At 61.7% G+C, this 16,367-nt stretch overlaps 1 protein-coding gene across 3 annotated transcripts; it reads left to right on the forward strand.

Annotated features, from left to right (window-relative positions):
* Nucleotides 1–7,997: 7,997 nt before the first annotated feature.
* Nucleotides 7,998–15,947, forward strand: DLK1 (delta like non-canonical Notch ligand 1). 3 transcript variants are annotated; one of them, XM_023256040.2, is made up of 6 exons: nt 8,000–8,234; nt 9,529–9,592; nt 10,100–10,230; nt 13,232–13,373; nt 14,980–15,259; nt 15,479–15,947. In XM_023256040.2, exons 1-6 carry the CDS (start codon nt 8,168–8,170, stop codon nt 15,725–15,727), a joined length of 933 nt encoding a protein of 310 aa, XP_023111808.2. In that variant the 5' UTR covers nt 8,000–8,167; the 3' UTR covers nt 15,728–15,947. The 3 variants fall into 3 exon arrangements, with proteins under 3 accessions (XP_023111807.2, XP_023111808.2, XP_023111809.2); XM_023256041.2 differs by having other exon boundaries at nt 15,485–15,947; XM_023256039.2 differs by having other exon boundaries at nt 7,998–8,234; nt 14,980–15,947.
* The last annotated feature ends 420 nt before the right edge of the window (nt 15,948–16,367 follow it).

Raw genomic sequence — 16,367 nt, forward strand, 5'->3', positions numbered from 1 at the left:
TTCCCTCCTTCCTTCCTCCCTCCCTCCTTCCCTCCTTCCTTCCTTTCTTTTTTCATCCCTCCCTCCCCTTCTCCTTCTCTCTACCTTCCTTCTATGAAAAGTTAAAACAAGACTCTAGAAAACGAATCTAGAAAGCCTCTGACTGACTCCTGCCCTCCAGGGGCCTGGAAGGCCCGGATGTGGCCTTTGGTGACAGAGTCTGGTGGCTTGGACCAGGGTGGTGGTGGTTAGGGTGGAGGTGCGGGAGAGCCATTGTTCGGGTACGACCCCCCAGGACTTGGCGCCTGTGTGCGCATGGTCAGGGGCAGGGCTGAGGGAAGAGAGGCTAGGCCTTGGCTTGGGCAATTGCAGGGCTGTGGCAGCCCGCGAGGAGGCCTGAGGATGACACATGGAGATGAGACTACGGGGCGAGCAGGGAGAGGCCAGGGCGAGGAGGAAGAGGGAGAGAGAGGGAAGGTGTCCAGCCCCAGGAAACTGTCTCGTGCCCCAAATTCCACCGTTGCTGACGCAGGAAACAGAGGGCCACTCCCTCAGTCCCAGCCAGAATCTTATTCTAGTGACACGAATTTCTTGTCTGTTTTGAGTCTGTGGGCTTTCTGGTCAGACCTCAAATGCACCGTTGAAAGGAGGGAACCTGGGGCTCCTCAAAGCACCACTCACTGTCAGCTCTCTGGGTCATTCTGGCTGGGCGCCAGGCCTCAACAATCCGGTCCCGCTTTGCCAGCACCTTGCTATGTGACCTCGGGGACATCGCTCAGCCTCTCTGGACCCCAGCATCAAGTTCTGTGGCCAACGGGGGGGGGGGCCCTCCAGATGGAGGGAGAGGAAGAACAAACATTTTTGTGCCGGGATCCAATTAAGGCTCATCACGGAAGACCAGACTTGAGTTTGGGCACCAAGAAACCCCATGTGCGTTGGGCGGGGGGAGCCGGGGTCAGCCGGGGCTGGGTGTCCCCTGCCCCCCATCCCTAGCTGAAGCTTGGCTGTAAACAGCTAGGTAGGGCCTCTGGAGGCGAGGAGCGTCACCATAGGAACAGGCTCTTGGAGTGTATACACAGAGAAGCCAGGCGCTGGGGGGGGGGGGCAAGGGGGCGGGTAACAGCGGGGGTGCCGGCTGCGGTCTCCCTGCGTGCGCCTGCTCCCCACATTCACCACACCCAGTCACAGAACCCTGAGGCCCTGGTGAGGAGAGAACAAGGTGGGGACGTCGCCACAACCCCAGCTAGGACACAGGGTCGTTCCGAGGGGCCCGTGGTAACCCTGGGAGAACACTTGGTGCCTCGTTCATTTATTCATTAATTCACTTAATCCACAAACACCTCGTGGGCAGCCCTGTAGGCCCCCGGCTGAGAAAGGCGCTTCTGGCCCCGCCGAGGTCAGACACACGTGCAAAGTCCGTTAACGCCAGGCGGGAGGATGTGTCCAAGGCGGGTGGTGCTGCTGGGAGCGTCTGGGACGAGAGGCCAGAGGCTCGCTGGTCTCCAATCCCGGGCCAGGACGCACGGCAGGTGGACCGGAGGCTGTGGCCGGTGGCAGGGGAGGCCTGGGGGGAGGAGGGCAGAGAGGAGCCAACGCAGGGCCCTCTGACCTCCCACCTGCCTGTCCCGGGGCCCTGCTTGGGCACTGGGCAGGGCCTTCCCTCGCAAGCCATCCCTAAAGCTTAGGACGTAGTAGCACGGTGAAAACATTTCTGAATATAATTGAATGAAGACACTAATGCCTTCTTACAAATAAGAGAATAAATATAGTACGGGAACATCTTAAATTCCTCGAGAGCCGTGTGTTTTCACAGCCCTAAACTTGACAGGTACATCAGGCCCAGCCAGGAGACACAGCTCTTTTCATAAGCCCTGGACATGGGGATGGGGAAGGTCATGGTCCTGTCATAGTCCCGCCATGGTCACCCTAAAAACCCCTAAGCTGGAGCTAGGATGGGGTCCTCCTTCCAGAGGCTCAGGGCTTGAGAAAAGGATTTCACCTGTTTCCTCTCCATCACGGGGCACTTTGTTGGTGCCTCTGAAGGGTTGGGCTGGCCGGGCCCTCCGGTGGAAGGGGGTAGGCAGGTGCTGCAGGGGTCGGGTGGGGGAGGGCTGGCCCAGTTACCAAGCCTCGCCGCAAGTCTGGGCAAGATGTGTTCGTGGGTCGACCCTGGTCCGAGAAAAGGGAGACAGACTCCTGTCCCTCAGGTTGTTTGCCAGGGTAAGGGAGGCCGTCGAATATTTAAGAATAGTTAAGAGGGGGGCGCCTGGGTGGCTCAGTCGGTTAAGCGTCCGACTTCAGCCCGGGTCACGATCTCACAGTCCGTGAGTTCGAGCCCTGCGTCGGGCTCTGGGCTGATGGCTCGGAGCCTGGAGCCTGTTTCCGATTCTGTGTCTCCCTCTCTCTCTGCCCCTCCCCCGTTCATGCTCTGTCTCTCTCTGTCTCAAAAATAAATAAACGTTAAAAAAAATAAAAAAAAAAAAAAAGAATAGTTAAGAGGGCTTTCTCTCCAAAATGCTGAAGGTTTTGTAACCCTTTCTCCAGCCTGACTCGGCCCCAGTCTCAACGAACAGCAGCACACTGGCCTCTCGCGTGTGTGCATACAGAGGTCCCGCCGTGACGACCCTGGCCAACGAACTCCTACACACCCCGGAACACCCAGTCCTGGGACCCCCACCCTCCAGGAGGCGCTCAATCTCCCTTCCCGCAGGCCTGCCCCCCTTTTCTTAGGGCCCTCCCTTGACAGGCCTCCACCTCAGAGGCCTCTAAACGTGAAGGGTCCTCGAGCCCCCGGCCCCTCGGAGGTGAGGGACCGCGCCACTCCATCGCTGAACATCCGGTCCTGCCCCACCCCCAAGCAGAGCCCCGGGCACACAGTAGGAGCTCAGCCCATTCTGAGTGGATGAAAGACAGCATTTAAAAGAAGTGAGCCTCCGTTGTATGGAAAATTAACTTCTGGGAATTTCTGACAGGCTAAGTGATGAAAAGACTCCTTTCTCCTCTAGTTGTGATCCCCTCCCACCTAGGTGGGGTGAGTTTACCTACGAGGTGTGGGGGCGGGGCGGGGAGCTGTTATTAACCCTTCTGGAGACCCCCAGAGCTCTCCACCCACACAGCATGACTCAGTGGCGCCCTTTAAGAGGATAATTTGATTGAGGAGGGGACAATTAGACCCGCGAACGTGACATCCATGTCGATTCCAACGAGGAGGGAGGCGAGAAAGAGCTATTTTTGAATGCGCCCATCCGATGGGTGGCGAGAAACGGGCTGCGGTCTTGGGGGGAGGCGCGACCCCTCGGAAGTCACGTGGCCAGGCCACCGCCTCCCCCGGGGGGACACGTGCGCCCCCAGCTCCCTCGCGCGCCCCGACGCCGCGGAGCCCGTCACGCGCCTCCCCCGGCCCCGCCACGAGGCCTGAGCAGCAGGTGCGCCTCCACCTCCACGGCCACGGTCCCCGTTCTCCGCTCGGCCGAGCGCGCAGCCACTTCAGACTGAAGAGGCTTCTCTCTGATTGAACTCGAAACCAAGCCGTCGTGCTCGTGTTCTCCAGCCTAAATGTACCCGGGTGCGCCTCTCACTTCCCTCCACCCTCCGCCCCCGGGGCCCCCTCCCCTCCGCGGGAGAAAAGAGACTGTCTCTCTTCAACGCTGAACTCGCTCGCTTGGGGAAAGAATGCGGATCCGAGCGTGGCAGCTCCTCGGGCGTTTGCACCAAGCCCTCGAGAACCCCCCCCCCAAGGTGGCTGCTCGGGGCCCCCACCCCCTCCAGGGGAGGTGCCCTCGGGTGTTCCCAGTGTCCTCCCTGCCCTGCCGCTGAGCAGAGAGTGGGGCGTGGATTCCCTGCTACATGCTGGCTGCACACCTGTCTCAGAACCGGGCAGCCTCAGTGTGCTCATCTCTGAACCCCGGGCCTTGCAGGGCCCAGCCAGCCCGGCTTCAAGGAGGCCCCCGTAAGAATCCAGATCCGAGGGGACAGTCGGGAGAGGAGGAAAAGGCAGGCCCCGCCTTCTTGCCTGTAGCCCTCCCTAATTCAGGGGCTGTGGCCCAGTGGTGGGGAGATCCCTGCCCCCACTGTGTCCAAATTCCAGTTCCAGGACTCTAATCGGAAGGGCTAAAGCTCTGGACGCTGGCCCTGCCTTGTCAAATGGGCAGGCTCTTTGGGCAGGGCTACGTGTCTCAGACAGGGCGAGGGGGAAGCTGTGTCCTCTTCGGGAGGCAGGGTGGAGAACGCATGGTATTTGGGAGAGGGAGAGAGAAGAGGGAACAGAGGCACCTGGGGGTCTTTGCTGGGCCTCAGTTTCTCCGACTGCATCATGTCCCATTAGGCCCGGACCGGTGGGAATGGCAGAGACCTCCAAAAACCACAACCCAGTCTGGGCAGAAACAAAGCCTCAGGCTTTGGAGATTCTCAGCTGTAGGGGGGTGCACAGCAGATGTCAAGACGGGGTGGAGGCAGAGTCCCCCCCGCCCCCCCTCAGCTGCCTTGCCCCCACTGTGCACGCCCAGGACTAGCTGGTCTCCGAGGCCCCTCCAGCTGGACCCTGCTGGGCTTTCTTGATCAGCAATTCTGCCTTTAATCAAGTGGTCTGGTGCTGGCCGAGGGCAATGTCAGTGTTTGGAGAGGGGAGGAGGGGAGAATGGGCGGGGGACCGTCTGGAGACAACATTTCTTCGGTGGCCTCAGAAAACTTGCGCCCCTCACCAGCTCGCTTGCTGCCGGGTGGAGTAAGGCCCCGGGGAGCTGGCCTCTGGGCGGAAGGAGCAGAAGGTTCACGGGGCTGCAGGCAGAGCCAGCTTGGCAGAGGGAAGGAGGCCGGCTTGAAGTTCAGGAGTTGCGATCCGGCCCCACCCTGGGCAGGTTTGGTCCCTGATACCTGTGTACCCCGCGGGCCAAGCCACCCTCCGCAGACCAGGCGGCCAAGCATTTCCTGAGGGCGGGGGCTGCTTGCCTCCTTTGTGATCCCCTCTGTTCTTTGCGGGGGAGGGAATGACAGGGAGGGGAAGGGTGCACAGATAAAGGAGGGAGTCGTCCTGAGTCCTCCTGCCCTCTGGGTCCGCTTGCAAACAGCAGGCGGTGCTGACTTCTCCCCGAGGGACCCGGTTGGCATTTTCATGCTCTCTGTGCACAGCCTTGAAGCTGGTGACTGTCACCAACCTCCCCTCTCCCCACTGCTCCTAAGCTACCCTTTCTCACTGTCTGCTTGCTGAAAAGAAATCTCCAGTCTCCAGAATTTACAAACACTTTAGTGAGACCCACAGAAAGCTCCAGGCTTACAGGTCTTGAACCGGCAGGAAAGACTCCTCCCAGCAGCGGCCCTGCAGGGGGCTCTAAAGAGGGCCAGATCATGAACCAGTTCCAGAAAGAACTAGCCCACTGGGGTTGAGGCCCAGAGGCAGCTGGTGGAGGAAGGCAGGAAAGGGCCAGGCCTTGTAAGTACAGTGGTTTTCTACTTAGGAAAACCCAAGTTCCCTTTGGGGACAGGTGTGGTGTCCCTGCTTATAGACAAGGAAACGGGGCTCTGAGGGGCATAGTGACTGGCCCAGGGCCCTCAGCAGTCAGGGGATGGAACGGGGATTAGCGAGCAGGTGCCAGCCAGCCAGGGAAGTGCCCTTTCAGCCTAAGCCCCTGACATTTGGGCATGAATGCCCTTGGGTGAGACTGCCCTCCCCAAGCCTCCCTCCCTTTCCAGAACTGGGGAGGGCAGCGGTGGGAGGGGACCGAGGTTGGAAAGGGAGGGGTCTAGATGACGGTGTACGTGATGGCCCCGTGGGTCCCCCACACGGTCCACATGGCACCTTGGCACCTCGTGACTTGGTCTGGGCGGAGGCCCTCACCCCGGGGCCGCTCAACCCAGAGATCCCCCGCCCCTCCTCAGTGTCTGGCTGAGAACCCAGCCCTTCCCAATCTGCCCGCTGTGTAGGATAATTTTGGAGGCTGAGGTCAGGGTCCTTGGAGGGAAGAAAGGAGGGGGGGGTGGTCAGGGAAGCTGGGGCCATCTCCATGCAGTGGACAGTTGAACCTCCAGGCCTGGCCTGTCCGCCACTCTCGTTGGAACCCCCGGGGCCTTGGGCAAAGGACCTTCCCTCTCAGAACTCGTTTCTTCATTTGAGAAGAATCCCTGGGAGAGACGGGGTAATGGGAAGGAAGGGGCACGGGGTGGGTGCCTGGTTGGGGGCAGCCCCCCCCCCCCGCCCTGCCCAGCCTGTCGCTCAAGTGGTTCCCAACGGCACCCCCCACCCCTACTTGTGGGTCTTCCGCAGAGAAGAGGAGAAGAGAAGGAGGAGGCACCTTCCACAAGGGTGAAGGGGCGGGGGCTTCGCTTCAGCCTCTGTGGAGTCTCCACCCTGGTCAGGTGCCCTCCGGCAGCTGCTTCCTCTGGGAGCACAGACTCCGGGCCTTAGCGCCCCCCTGTGCCTGAGGACTCCCCGTGGCCTGTCTTCCCACACCCATCTTGAGGACGGAGAGTGTGTCCTCAAACCTGCCACCACCCCAGGAGATGGTCTGAAGGCCAAGGCCCCCCACCCTAGGACCAAAGTGGCAGAGATCACCCTCCCTCCCCACTGCGAGAAAGGGGAGGCCGTGAAATGGGTGGGCACCCACCGCCTGCACCTGGGGTCTCTGTGCAGATTAATCTATGTAAATGAAGCATAAATAAATGAACCCTCTAAAGGCCATGACCTCCTGGTACCCTTCCCCAAGAAGTTAAACACCTTTCATCTCCTTCTATCACCTGTCCCTCCCGCCCCCCCCCCCCCTTCTGTATTTCCACCTCCAGCGGCCTGATCAGAATAGGGGCCTGGAACATCCACCCAGGAGAGTCTCTAAGCCCAGGCTGGGGGTTTCCCCCACCCAGCTCTTGGGAGGGGAGGATCTCTGGCAAGGTCGGCCTCCCCACCCCACAACCCCGTGACTCCTCTGGAGGCCTCCCAGTGGGTCTAGAATATGTGCCGAGTGCTCGCTGTGCAGCTGTGTGTGTGTGTGTGTGTGTGTGTGTCTGCGTGTGAGCGTTCTTGTGAGCTTGTCCACCTGTGTCACTGTGGGCAAAGACGGATGGGACCCGGCCAGCCTGTGTGTGTTGGGCTGGACCGCATGTGTGTGTTTTGGTGAGCGTGCAATCACGAGCCTGTGATCCGTGGGTTTCGGGGGACTGGGCGTGCGTGCCTGTCACTCTCAGGTGTGTGGCTGTCCACACGTGTGGGAGGTGCCCAAGGCCCTGACTGTCGGCCTGGGGGGGTTGGGGGGGGTGGTGAGCGGGTGTCCGTATGTTTGCAAGTGAATTCGCATGTTCAGGTGTGCACGTGGCTGGGCACGTGCCTCTGTGTGGCCAGGCTGGGGCACATGTTGAAGGATGCCCGGGGTTTCATAACTGTGTGTCCGCTGGCCTCTCCGCGTGCCTGTGACTGCGCATGTGGCGCCCAGGACTATTTCTACAACCTGGGTTTGCATCGCAGGGCGTGCCGGTGGTGCAGTGGGTGGGCCTGCATCTTCCTGCGTCTTTAGAGCGAGGGGCAGGGGGGTACGAGGCTTTCCATCAGTGTTCTCCCGAGGGCGCGTGTGTCAGGAGCGTGTCCTGCGTCCCCGGAGCGCGCATTTGTGTCTTCCCGGCCGTGTGAGCCATGGCCTGCGTGCTCGGGACCTTGGCGATAAGTGTTTTGGTGTTTCTCTGCGTGTTTCTGTATTCCGAGCGCGTGCTGGCGTCTTCCTGGGGGCTGCGGCCCAGCCCCGGCTCCGTCCCCGCCGCTTGTCCTAAGCGGGCCCGCCTGTGCGCGCCCGCGGGCCGTCCCGTGTACAGGACGTGTGCCCCTCGCGCGCGGGGTACCTGTGCCCGTCTAGCCAAGAGCGCTCCGCGTGCGCGAGCGGCTTTCCGGGACGCCGCAGCGGTGGGGGGCGGCCCCGCGAGGGGCGGGGGTCACCGGGACTGGCCGGCGCCGGCCCCGTGCGCGCGGAGGCGGGGGCGGGGGGCGGGGGCCGCGGGGGGGCGGCGGTACGAAAAGGGCGGCGCGCGCGGCGGCGGCGGCAGCTCGGCGGCGGCAGCGGAGAGCGCAGCGCGCAGCCCGGTGCAGCCCTGGCTTTCCCCTCGCCGCGCGCCCGCGCCCCCTTCCGCGTCCGCAACCAGAAGCCCAGCGCGGCGCCCGGAGCCGGACCCGCGCCCGCGCCGCTCCCGGGACCGCGACCCCGGCCGCCCCGCGATGACCGCGACCGCAGCCCTCCTGCCCGTCCTCTTGCTCCTGCTGGCCTTCGGCCACAGTGTCCATGGTGAGCCCCCCACCCCCACCCCCCACGCCGCGGCGGCCCGGCTCGCGCCCCCTCCGGGGAAGCCTGCGACGCCACCCCTGCCCCCCCGGCCGCCCGGTGCCCCGCGCGCCCCGTCCCGTGCGCCCCGACTCCGGCCCGTCCCGCCTAACCCTAAGCCCCGCGCGGTGCCGCCTCGCCCTCCCCGCCAGCCTCGCATGCCAAGCCTCGCCCCGGGGTCCCGGGGGCAGGGGGAGGTGTGGGACCCCCGCCCCCCCCTCCCCCGCCGCCGCCGCAGCCCCTTCCCGCCCCGCAGAAGTGGCGCTCGCAGGGGTGTCGGTGCGCAGAGAGAGGAGGTATGGAGAAACGAGGTGATGATCGGGAGCCCTGTGTGGAAATGCTCTGGGGTGCAACTTTGGGGTGTCGCGTGCGCGTTCGGGACCAGGTCTGTGGGGACGGCGGGCGGGGGGGGTGGCTTGGCCGTCGCAGCCCCAAATTCCCACCGAGGCGCCCGGCGCGAGCCCCTCCCGCGTGGCGTTTCTCTAGGTGAGGGGCTGCGACACTTCGGTCTGCGGCGGCCATCTGTCTCTGACAGGGAGAGAGTTGCCCCTTCCCGCAGTGCCCCCCGCCCCCACTGCACCAGTGCTCGTGGTGGGGGGGCTGTCTGGAAAGCTGGGGAGCCAGACGAAGGAAATGCACACAGTAGGCGCCTACGAAAGTGTCCGGATGTCTAAACAGTGTCAGAATTGCAGAAATGTGCTTTGCAAAATCCTTGCGTCTTTTAAATATGACGAGTCTGGGGGAGGGAGATTGGGGGGATTTGACTTGCGTGCCGGGTTTAACGGGGATTAAACCTTTCACACGATCAGGATGCCTTACCTGCCGGGCTGCCAGGTAAACCTGTCTGGCCTTTTCCAAAGCCGGATGCCTCAGAATCTGCTCCCCATTTTAGCTCACTTTGCAAAAGTGAGGGTTTGGCTGAGTGCCCAGGGGTCGAATCTCTCTACTCACTGTCTCCCCAGCCCCGCGTTTAGCGTTTGAGGTTTCATGATTTCGAGGCGGGGGAGGAATTTAGGTGTCTGACCTGCTCCTGAGAACTAGGCAGTGTCCTGTGGTCACCCTGTCACCAGGAACGTGGCAGATTTTTTTTTTTCTGAGTGGCCTGACGTGAAGCGCCTACTGTGTGCGAGGCTGGTGGGACCACAGAGGGTCTCTGGCTCCCTCCAGGGAGGCCTTGGGCTCTTTGGGCGAAGATGGGGCTTTGCCCTGGCCTCTGGGGCCTTGTGGGGTGAATGGTGTAACCTTTCTTGTGCCTCAGGAGCTGAGTGCTTCCCGGCCTGCCACCCCCAAAATGGGTTCTGCGAGGATGACAATGTTTGCAGGTAATGGGGTGGCTCCCCAGAGGCAGCCTGTAGGAGGTCGGGGCAGAATCCTGGGGAATCATGGTGTCAGGCAGAAAAGGGGGGGGGCTTGGCCGCTGGGCTGCAGCAAACAGCCTCCTCGCCCCCGCAGGAAACTGGTGGGAGGGTAGCGAGGGGGAGAAGAGGGCAGAGGGCGGGAGGATGGGGAGGGGGGGACAGCCACAGCTCCTGTCTGCTGTCTCAGAAGTGGGGTGTTGGGAGAACCCCTTGCAGGGTGAGCCCACTGCAGGCCACTGCGGCAAAATGCAGCGCTCTGCCAGGCTCTTGGGGACCCCTCCGTCTGGTCCTCTGTTTAAGTTCTCCGTTCAGGTGTCTGGTGTTTGCTTCCTTCGACCCGCTGGCCTGGCACTGTGCAAAGACCCCCAAGGGATCTTGGCTCCACAGAAAGCAGCCTGGGCGCCCCCTCCACCCCTGTCCCCCTTCATATGTCCCCATCTTTCTCCTCCAAACCCCCCCCCCCCACCGCAGGTGCCAGCCTGGCTGGCAGGGTCCCCTGTGCGACCAGTGTGTGACCTTTCCCGGCTGCGTTAACGGACTCTGCGTGGAACCCTGGCAGTGCGTTTGTGACGACGGCTGGAACGGGAAGCTCTGTGACATAGGTTGGCATGTGCCCCTGCCCGCCCCACCCCCATCCCTGCCCCCCGCCCCCAGCCGCCTCCTCCCAACTGCCTCCCCTCCCCCTCCCGCCTTATTCCCACACACCCAGGGCTCTGTATGGTAATGGTGTGTTGATACACTACCCCCTGGTACCTGGAACCTCCTAGAAGGTAGGGACTCAGTTTTGTTCTCCTCGGCACAGCACCAGCACCCAGAGAAAGCACTTTGGGGGAGGGGGGCTGTCGGGGATCTGCCTGTTGAGTAAAGAGTCACACAATCAGCACAGGCCACACAAAGCTCAGAGGGTGGAGACCTGGGCAACCTGTCTGGGTCACTAGAACTCAGAGAGGGTAAGGACTGGTGGGGGGGCGGCCGGTCACGGAGCTGCGGCTCCCGGAAATTCACACACGAGGCTGTAAGAGCAAACGAACGACTGGGGTGGGGGTGATGGGTGTGCTGAGCAGGGACTGAGTCCGAGCCAGTAGGACAGGGCTGACGTCTGGGGTCAGGTGTTGAGGGAGGCTGGGGGTCGGGAAAAGCTGAGAAGTGGTCAAAGTGCAGATTGGTGTTATCTGTTGATTTCATTCATTTATGCAATCTCTGTCCTCCATTACCCCGAGCAACTGAGAGCTGGTTGCCACTACGTTTTCAGGCTGCAAAATGTCCATCTGAGTCCATTCTCGTTTGGCAGAAGGGGCCCTGAAGCCGGGGCAAGCTAAAGTCCTGGAAAAAACTCCCGGCAGAGTGGGTGGCTGCCCCGGGGCCTCTGTCCCTCGGTCCTCAATGTTAGCAGAGACCGGGGGTAGCGAGAGGGAAGTCGAGGCTCGAGGAGGTAAAAGGCTCTGCTTAGGGATGCGCGAGAGGTTATCGGGAGAAGAGCCAGCGAAAATCCCTTCCCCTGGCCCCGGGAATGGGCTACTTCTCATCTGTGGCCGCTTCTAATCCCCTCCCTTAAGGAAGATTCGAGAGCGTGTTTGACCGCCCCTGCGTCATAGCCGCCGAGGCGCTCTGCTTTCCTAATTGAGCCCCCACCACAGTCTCAGGTCCTTAAAGCACCACCCCCTGCCCCCCCCCCCCACCGCCAGACGGTGCGGGATTTTCTCCGCAGCTGACTCACGCTCCGCAGCTCTGCTCCCCCTCCACGGCACCCTCTGGGCTGCCTCGTGACCCAGAGGGTCTCCCCCCACCGAAAAAGCTACCACTTGGGATCAGGGCTTTTAGCCCAGAGCCCACCCTCTTTGGTGTCTGGTTCAGGATTGCCTCCCATGGAGTTTTCCAGACAAAATGTCCCCTCCCCACTGGGTTGACAAAGCCTCTCAGCTTGGGACGCTGGGTCCAGAGGAAATAGCCCTCCGGATAATTGTCCCCCCCGTTCCCCTTTTCCCCAACCCGTCTCTGTCTCTGAGGCTGTCAAGGCCGCAGCTGCTGCCCCAGACAGAACCGCCCCCCCCCCCCCCGCCGCCCCCTGCCCCTGGCATCTCTCTCCTTGCCTCGGCTTCATCTACCCTCCTTTTGGGCCGGAGGCCTGGGAATTGGGAAGAGGTGGGCTCATCCTCTGTGCGCGAGGCTAGATGCTGTGGGGGGACGAGGGGGGTGGTCGGCAAGTCTTTAGCTTAAATTGAAGATGCCCAGTGACAGGGTTGCTGGGAGCCCAGGACTGGGAGCCCGTTGCTGAGGCCTCACCCGCTAGAACCTTCCCGTAATGATAAAATCTCTTTATGTTTCCTTACACCAAGCGGGGCTCGCAGGGGACGCCTCACGGCTCTGGATAGGCCGTCGGCATGGCATACAGGCTTTCCCTTATGGATGGATTGCCATCTTCCCTCCACGAGGGGTGCGGGTCTCTTTAAAAGACAGAACGAATCCGCGTGTGTGTGGCCTCAGCGTCGGGGACCCCCACCCATTCGGCCTTAAGCTGCCGGGTCTCTGGCTGGCCCCGGCTTTGTATTTGGCAGCTGTAGGAACCCAAAGCTCGAAGGGCCCCCGGGGACTGGCCAGGGCGAGCCCCTCCTTTTGTACGAGGGGGAAAGTGAGGCACAGAGCGGGGAGGAGCGGAACCCTGAGCCCGGCTGGAGCCAGGCATAGAAAAGGTCCCTCGCGGCCCTGCCTGGGGGCTGGGGTCTCCATCAGCGGAGAGCCCCTGGCCCAGGCCCCTTTGTTCAGCTGTCCCTGGCTCGCTGAGCCCCGCATAATGAAGTGTGCATGACAGGAGGTGGAAAAAGGCGGTGGAAATGTAACAGTGTTCATGGAAACCCACACGGACAGGAGAGCACTCAGTACTCCTGATTTTGCTGCCTTCAAAAGATACAGCCTTTTTATCGCGGGCCCCTTCGTTCAGATCCTGAGCGAGGAAAGAGCGACCACCGGGAGGCAGAGGCAGTGGTGGGGCTGAATCCGGTTTCTCGATTCCCGACAGGAGTCCTCACATGTCTCGATTTCCCCCCCGCCCCTCTGTGATGAAGGACAGCTGGTGTTTCTAACAGCTGGGCCGCACGATTGCCCTGACTGGCAGGGACCCCCCCCCCCCCGAACCAGGAGAGGCTGAAAACTCATCTGGGGGAGGAGCCTGGGCCTGGCACACAACGTTTTGGGGGAGGGAAGGGGTCTGCGGTAAAGGTCACGCTCCTGGACCGAGCGGGTGAGCTGGTGCCAGGACAGGGGCCCGGCCTTCCCGGGTTGAGGATCAGTGAGCAGCCGTGACTTTCCGTGTCTGTGACCTGACAGGAGGGAGGGAGCCCCTTCAGCCCCCCCCCGAGCTGCTTGCCTAACGGCAGAGTTTTGGGGGGTCGCTACGTGCTCTTGCTCAGGACTCCATTCGGTGACCGCTGGCAGTGAGTGGCCACAGAGACATCTGGGCGGCTCGCTTGGGGTCCCCGCTTGACCGGCTGGAGGGCTCTGTCCCTGCCCCTACCCACAAAGCTCTCCTCCCAGCGTGTCCCCTCCCCCTCCTCCCTGGGGGAGGGGGTGGGTCACAAAGTACGCTTTTCTCTCCCCGTCCCCCAGATGTCCGGGCTTGCGCCTCGACCCCCTGCGCTAACAACGGAACCTGCGTCAACCTCGAGAGCGGCCACTACGAGTGCTCCTGTGCCCCTGGGTTCTCGGGAAAGGACTGTCAGGAGAAGGATGGGCCCTGTGTGATCAATGGGTAAATATTCTTCCTCACTCTGTGCGATCCAATGAATGCTGCTTTGATTCCTGCGTCACACCCCTAAAGACCCTTTCAGCCTAGCCCAGTTGGACCTGTCACCTGACAAAAGGCCAAGTAAGTGTCCCGCAGCCCCACGGCTGGGGGAGGGGGGCGCCCCAGATCAGGGTGCTTGCGGGGCTGTGTGTGATCTCCGTAATTTCTGAAGTGACCCCCCCAGGTGATTTCCTCTTCCCTCTGATGCCCCCAAGTCCCCATGTGTGTGCGTGAGGGCAGACCCGGCTGGGGAGTCGGAGAGGGGGGCTTTGGCCAGCGGGGTGGGCAGGGAGGACTAGCCATGAAGGTGGGGGGGGGGGTCCAGCTCTTAGCGACCCGCAGCGGAGCAGAGGCTCTGCTACTTTCAGGGCCGTGGGCACGACAGTCAGAAGGGACACTTCTGCAAAGCAGCAAAACACTTCCGGCCCTTATCTGTTTAGCTCCACTGAGCCCACCCGGCCCTCAGCTGGGGCTTAGGCGGGGCTTAGGCTGCTGCAAGAATGCAAACAGAGCGGGTCCTGGGCCCGAGCTGGGGTGGGGGGGGGGGATCGAGCTGGGGGGGCAGAGGATATAGAAGCTAGAGTACAGAACCAGCTTATCTTGACTGGGCGTTCCAGGGAGGGCGTGGGGAATCCTGGAGCCCGAGAGGCCACAAACAGGCATTTTTGTAGCATCCAAAGATCAGTGTTCAGAGAGGGTCGGAGGAGAGGGGGTCACAACCGACGTCCACGTCTGCTTTTGAGCGGGAAGGGAGAATACAGAGCGAGACCTTTAAAACGTTTTGCTTTGTCTCTCCCACCAACTCGAACCAGACTGTCAGAATAGAACCCGAGGTCCTTGAAGTCCCTCCAGAGCCCAGCTCCTAGGCAGCCTTCACCCCCTGAAGCAGCGATGCCGATTTCTTGTGCTTAGAGCCCCTTTCTTCCCTGGGTTCTGGCATTTATCAGATGACAAAGGGTCTGCTCGTTTAAAAGCACTTACGTTAAATGCTCCTGTGCTCTGCTTTGAGCAAACAGTTTCGGTCTGGAAGCCGCACTTGGGTGAATGGACCACTGTTAAACAGCCGGGCACAGGCACCCGGCCGGGCCGGCAGAGACAGCCCGGGGGTTTCTTTCACTCTGAGTGTCCCTAAGGGTTTCCAGTACAATAGTACGCAGGCTCTCTCCTCGGAAAATAACGATACGAGTAACAATAAGGCGGGGGCCGTGTGGTGAGGGGACCTGGGTGGGGGGGGCGGGCTCTGCTCTGCCCAGCGGCCCCCGGGGGGGGGGTGGAGCTAAGGGAGGGGTCTCCCTCCAGCCCTGGGTCATCACTAACTTTGCCTCTCTCAGCCTCAGTTTCCCCACCCGTCCACCAGTGACTAACCACCAGGCCTCTGGTTGGAGAGATGACTTAAGAGGTGGGAGAGGAGACGGGCATCGGCTCGGCAGGCCAGGCATGCGTGCGTCCGCCCCGGACGGCCCGTGAGCCCCTCGCGGACAGGGGCCGCGGCACCCGGCGCCTCCCTGGGCACCTCCGTCCTAGGCCAGCCCCCGAGGGCCCTTTACCGTGTCCCCCTGTTGTGTCGCAGGTCCCCCTGCCAGCACGGAGGCACCTGCGTGGATGATGAGGGCCGGGCCTCCCATGCCTCCTGCCTGTGCCCCCCTGGCTTCTCAGGCAATTTCTGCGAGATCGTGGCCAACAGCTGCACCCCCAACCCGTGCGAGAACCAAGGCATCTGCACCGACATCGGGGGCGACTTCCGCTGCCGCTGCCCCGCCGGCTTCATGGACAAGACGTGCAGCCGCCCCGTGGGCAACTGCGGCACCGACCCGTGCCTCAACGGGGGCACCTGCCTGCAGCACACCCAGGTGAGGTACGAGTGTCTGTGCAAGCCCGAGTTCACGGGCCCCACCTGTGGCAGGAAGCGCGCGCTAGGCCCCCAGCAGGTCACCCGTCTGCCCGGCGGGCACGGGCTGACCTACCGCCTGACCCCTGGGGTGCACGAGCTGCCAGTGCCGCAGCCGGAGCACCGCATCCTCAAGGTGTCCATGAAGGAACTCAACAAGAGTGCTCCCCTCCTCTCCGAGGGCCAGGCCATCTGCTTCACCGTCCTGGGCGTGCTGACCAGTCTGGTGGTGCTGGGCACCGTGGGAATCGTTTTCCTCAACAAGTGCGAGGCCTGGGTGTCCAACCTGCGCTACAACCGCGTACTTCGCAAGAAGAGGAACGTGCTCCTGCAGTACAACAGCGGGGAGGACCTGGCCGTCAACATCATCTTCCCCGAGAAGATCGACATGACCACCTTCAGCAAGGAGGCGGGCGAAGACGACATCTAAGCATCCCCACCGGCCCCTCTGTATTCGCGGGGTCCCGCAGCGCTCACTATATGCGGTCTGTTCTCATCTTTGTGGTGGAGTTTGCTATATTCTGTGTCGAATCTGGTGAACGCTATGCTTCCGTATATTACCTTTGTGTTGCCGTGTGACAAAAAGAACCCTCTTTCTCTCTCTTAATGCATGATCGAAAAATAATAACACGAGTTTCATCTTTAAACGAGTAAAACGAAATTAAGTATGTTATTCTAAACTCTAAACTTAACGTAAAATCAAAAAGACCAAAAAAAAACAAGGCAACAGAGCCGGGGCTGGGTGCCGACGCCCCTCTCTCTCCGGGAGGGGACTCGGCCACGGTCCTCGTGAAACCATTACGAGTGCCGCGCATGACCACTCACTGTGATAAAGGCAAAAATCTCTTTCGTTCGTTAATGTTCACACGCCACATCCAACGTGCACTCACATCAAGTCCAGCAACCGCAACGCTTAGATCTTTCCGATTGATTTGAGATTTTGCGGAGTGCAGCGGCCGTGTGTCAGACAGAGAGAGCGAGCCCCGGGGTCGGCTGCTGGGGAGAGGGAGGGGGCCGGGACCCCGTCCCGGCCCTGCCACTAACTCGCTGTGTGATCCTTGGCGAGCTCC

Source organism: Felis catus, chromosome B3, assembly GCF_018350175.1.
Source record: "Felis catus isolate Fca126 chromosome B3, F.catus_Fca126_mat1.0, whole genome shotgun sequence".
Lineage (NCBI taxonomy): Eukaryota > Metazoa > Chordata > Mammalia > Carnivora > Felidae > Felis > Felis catus.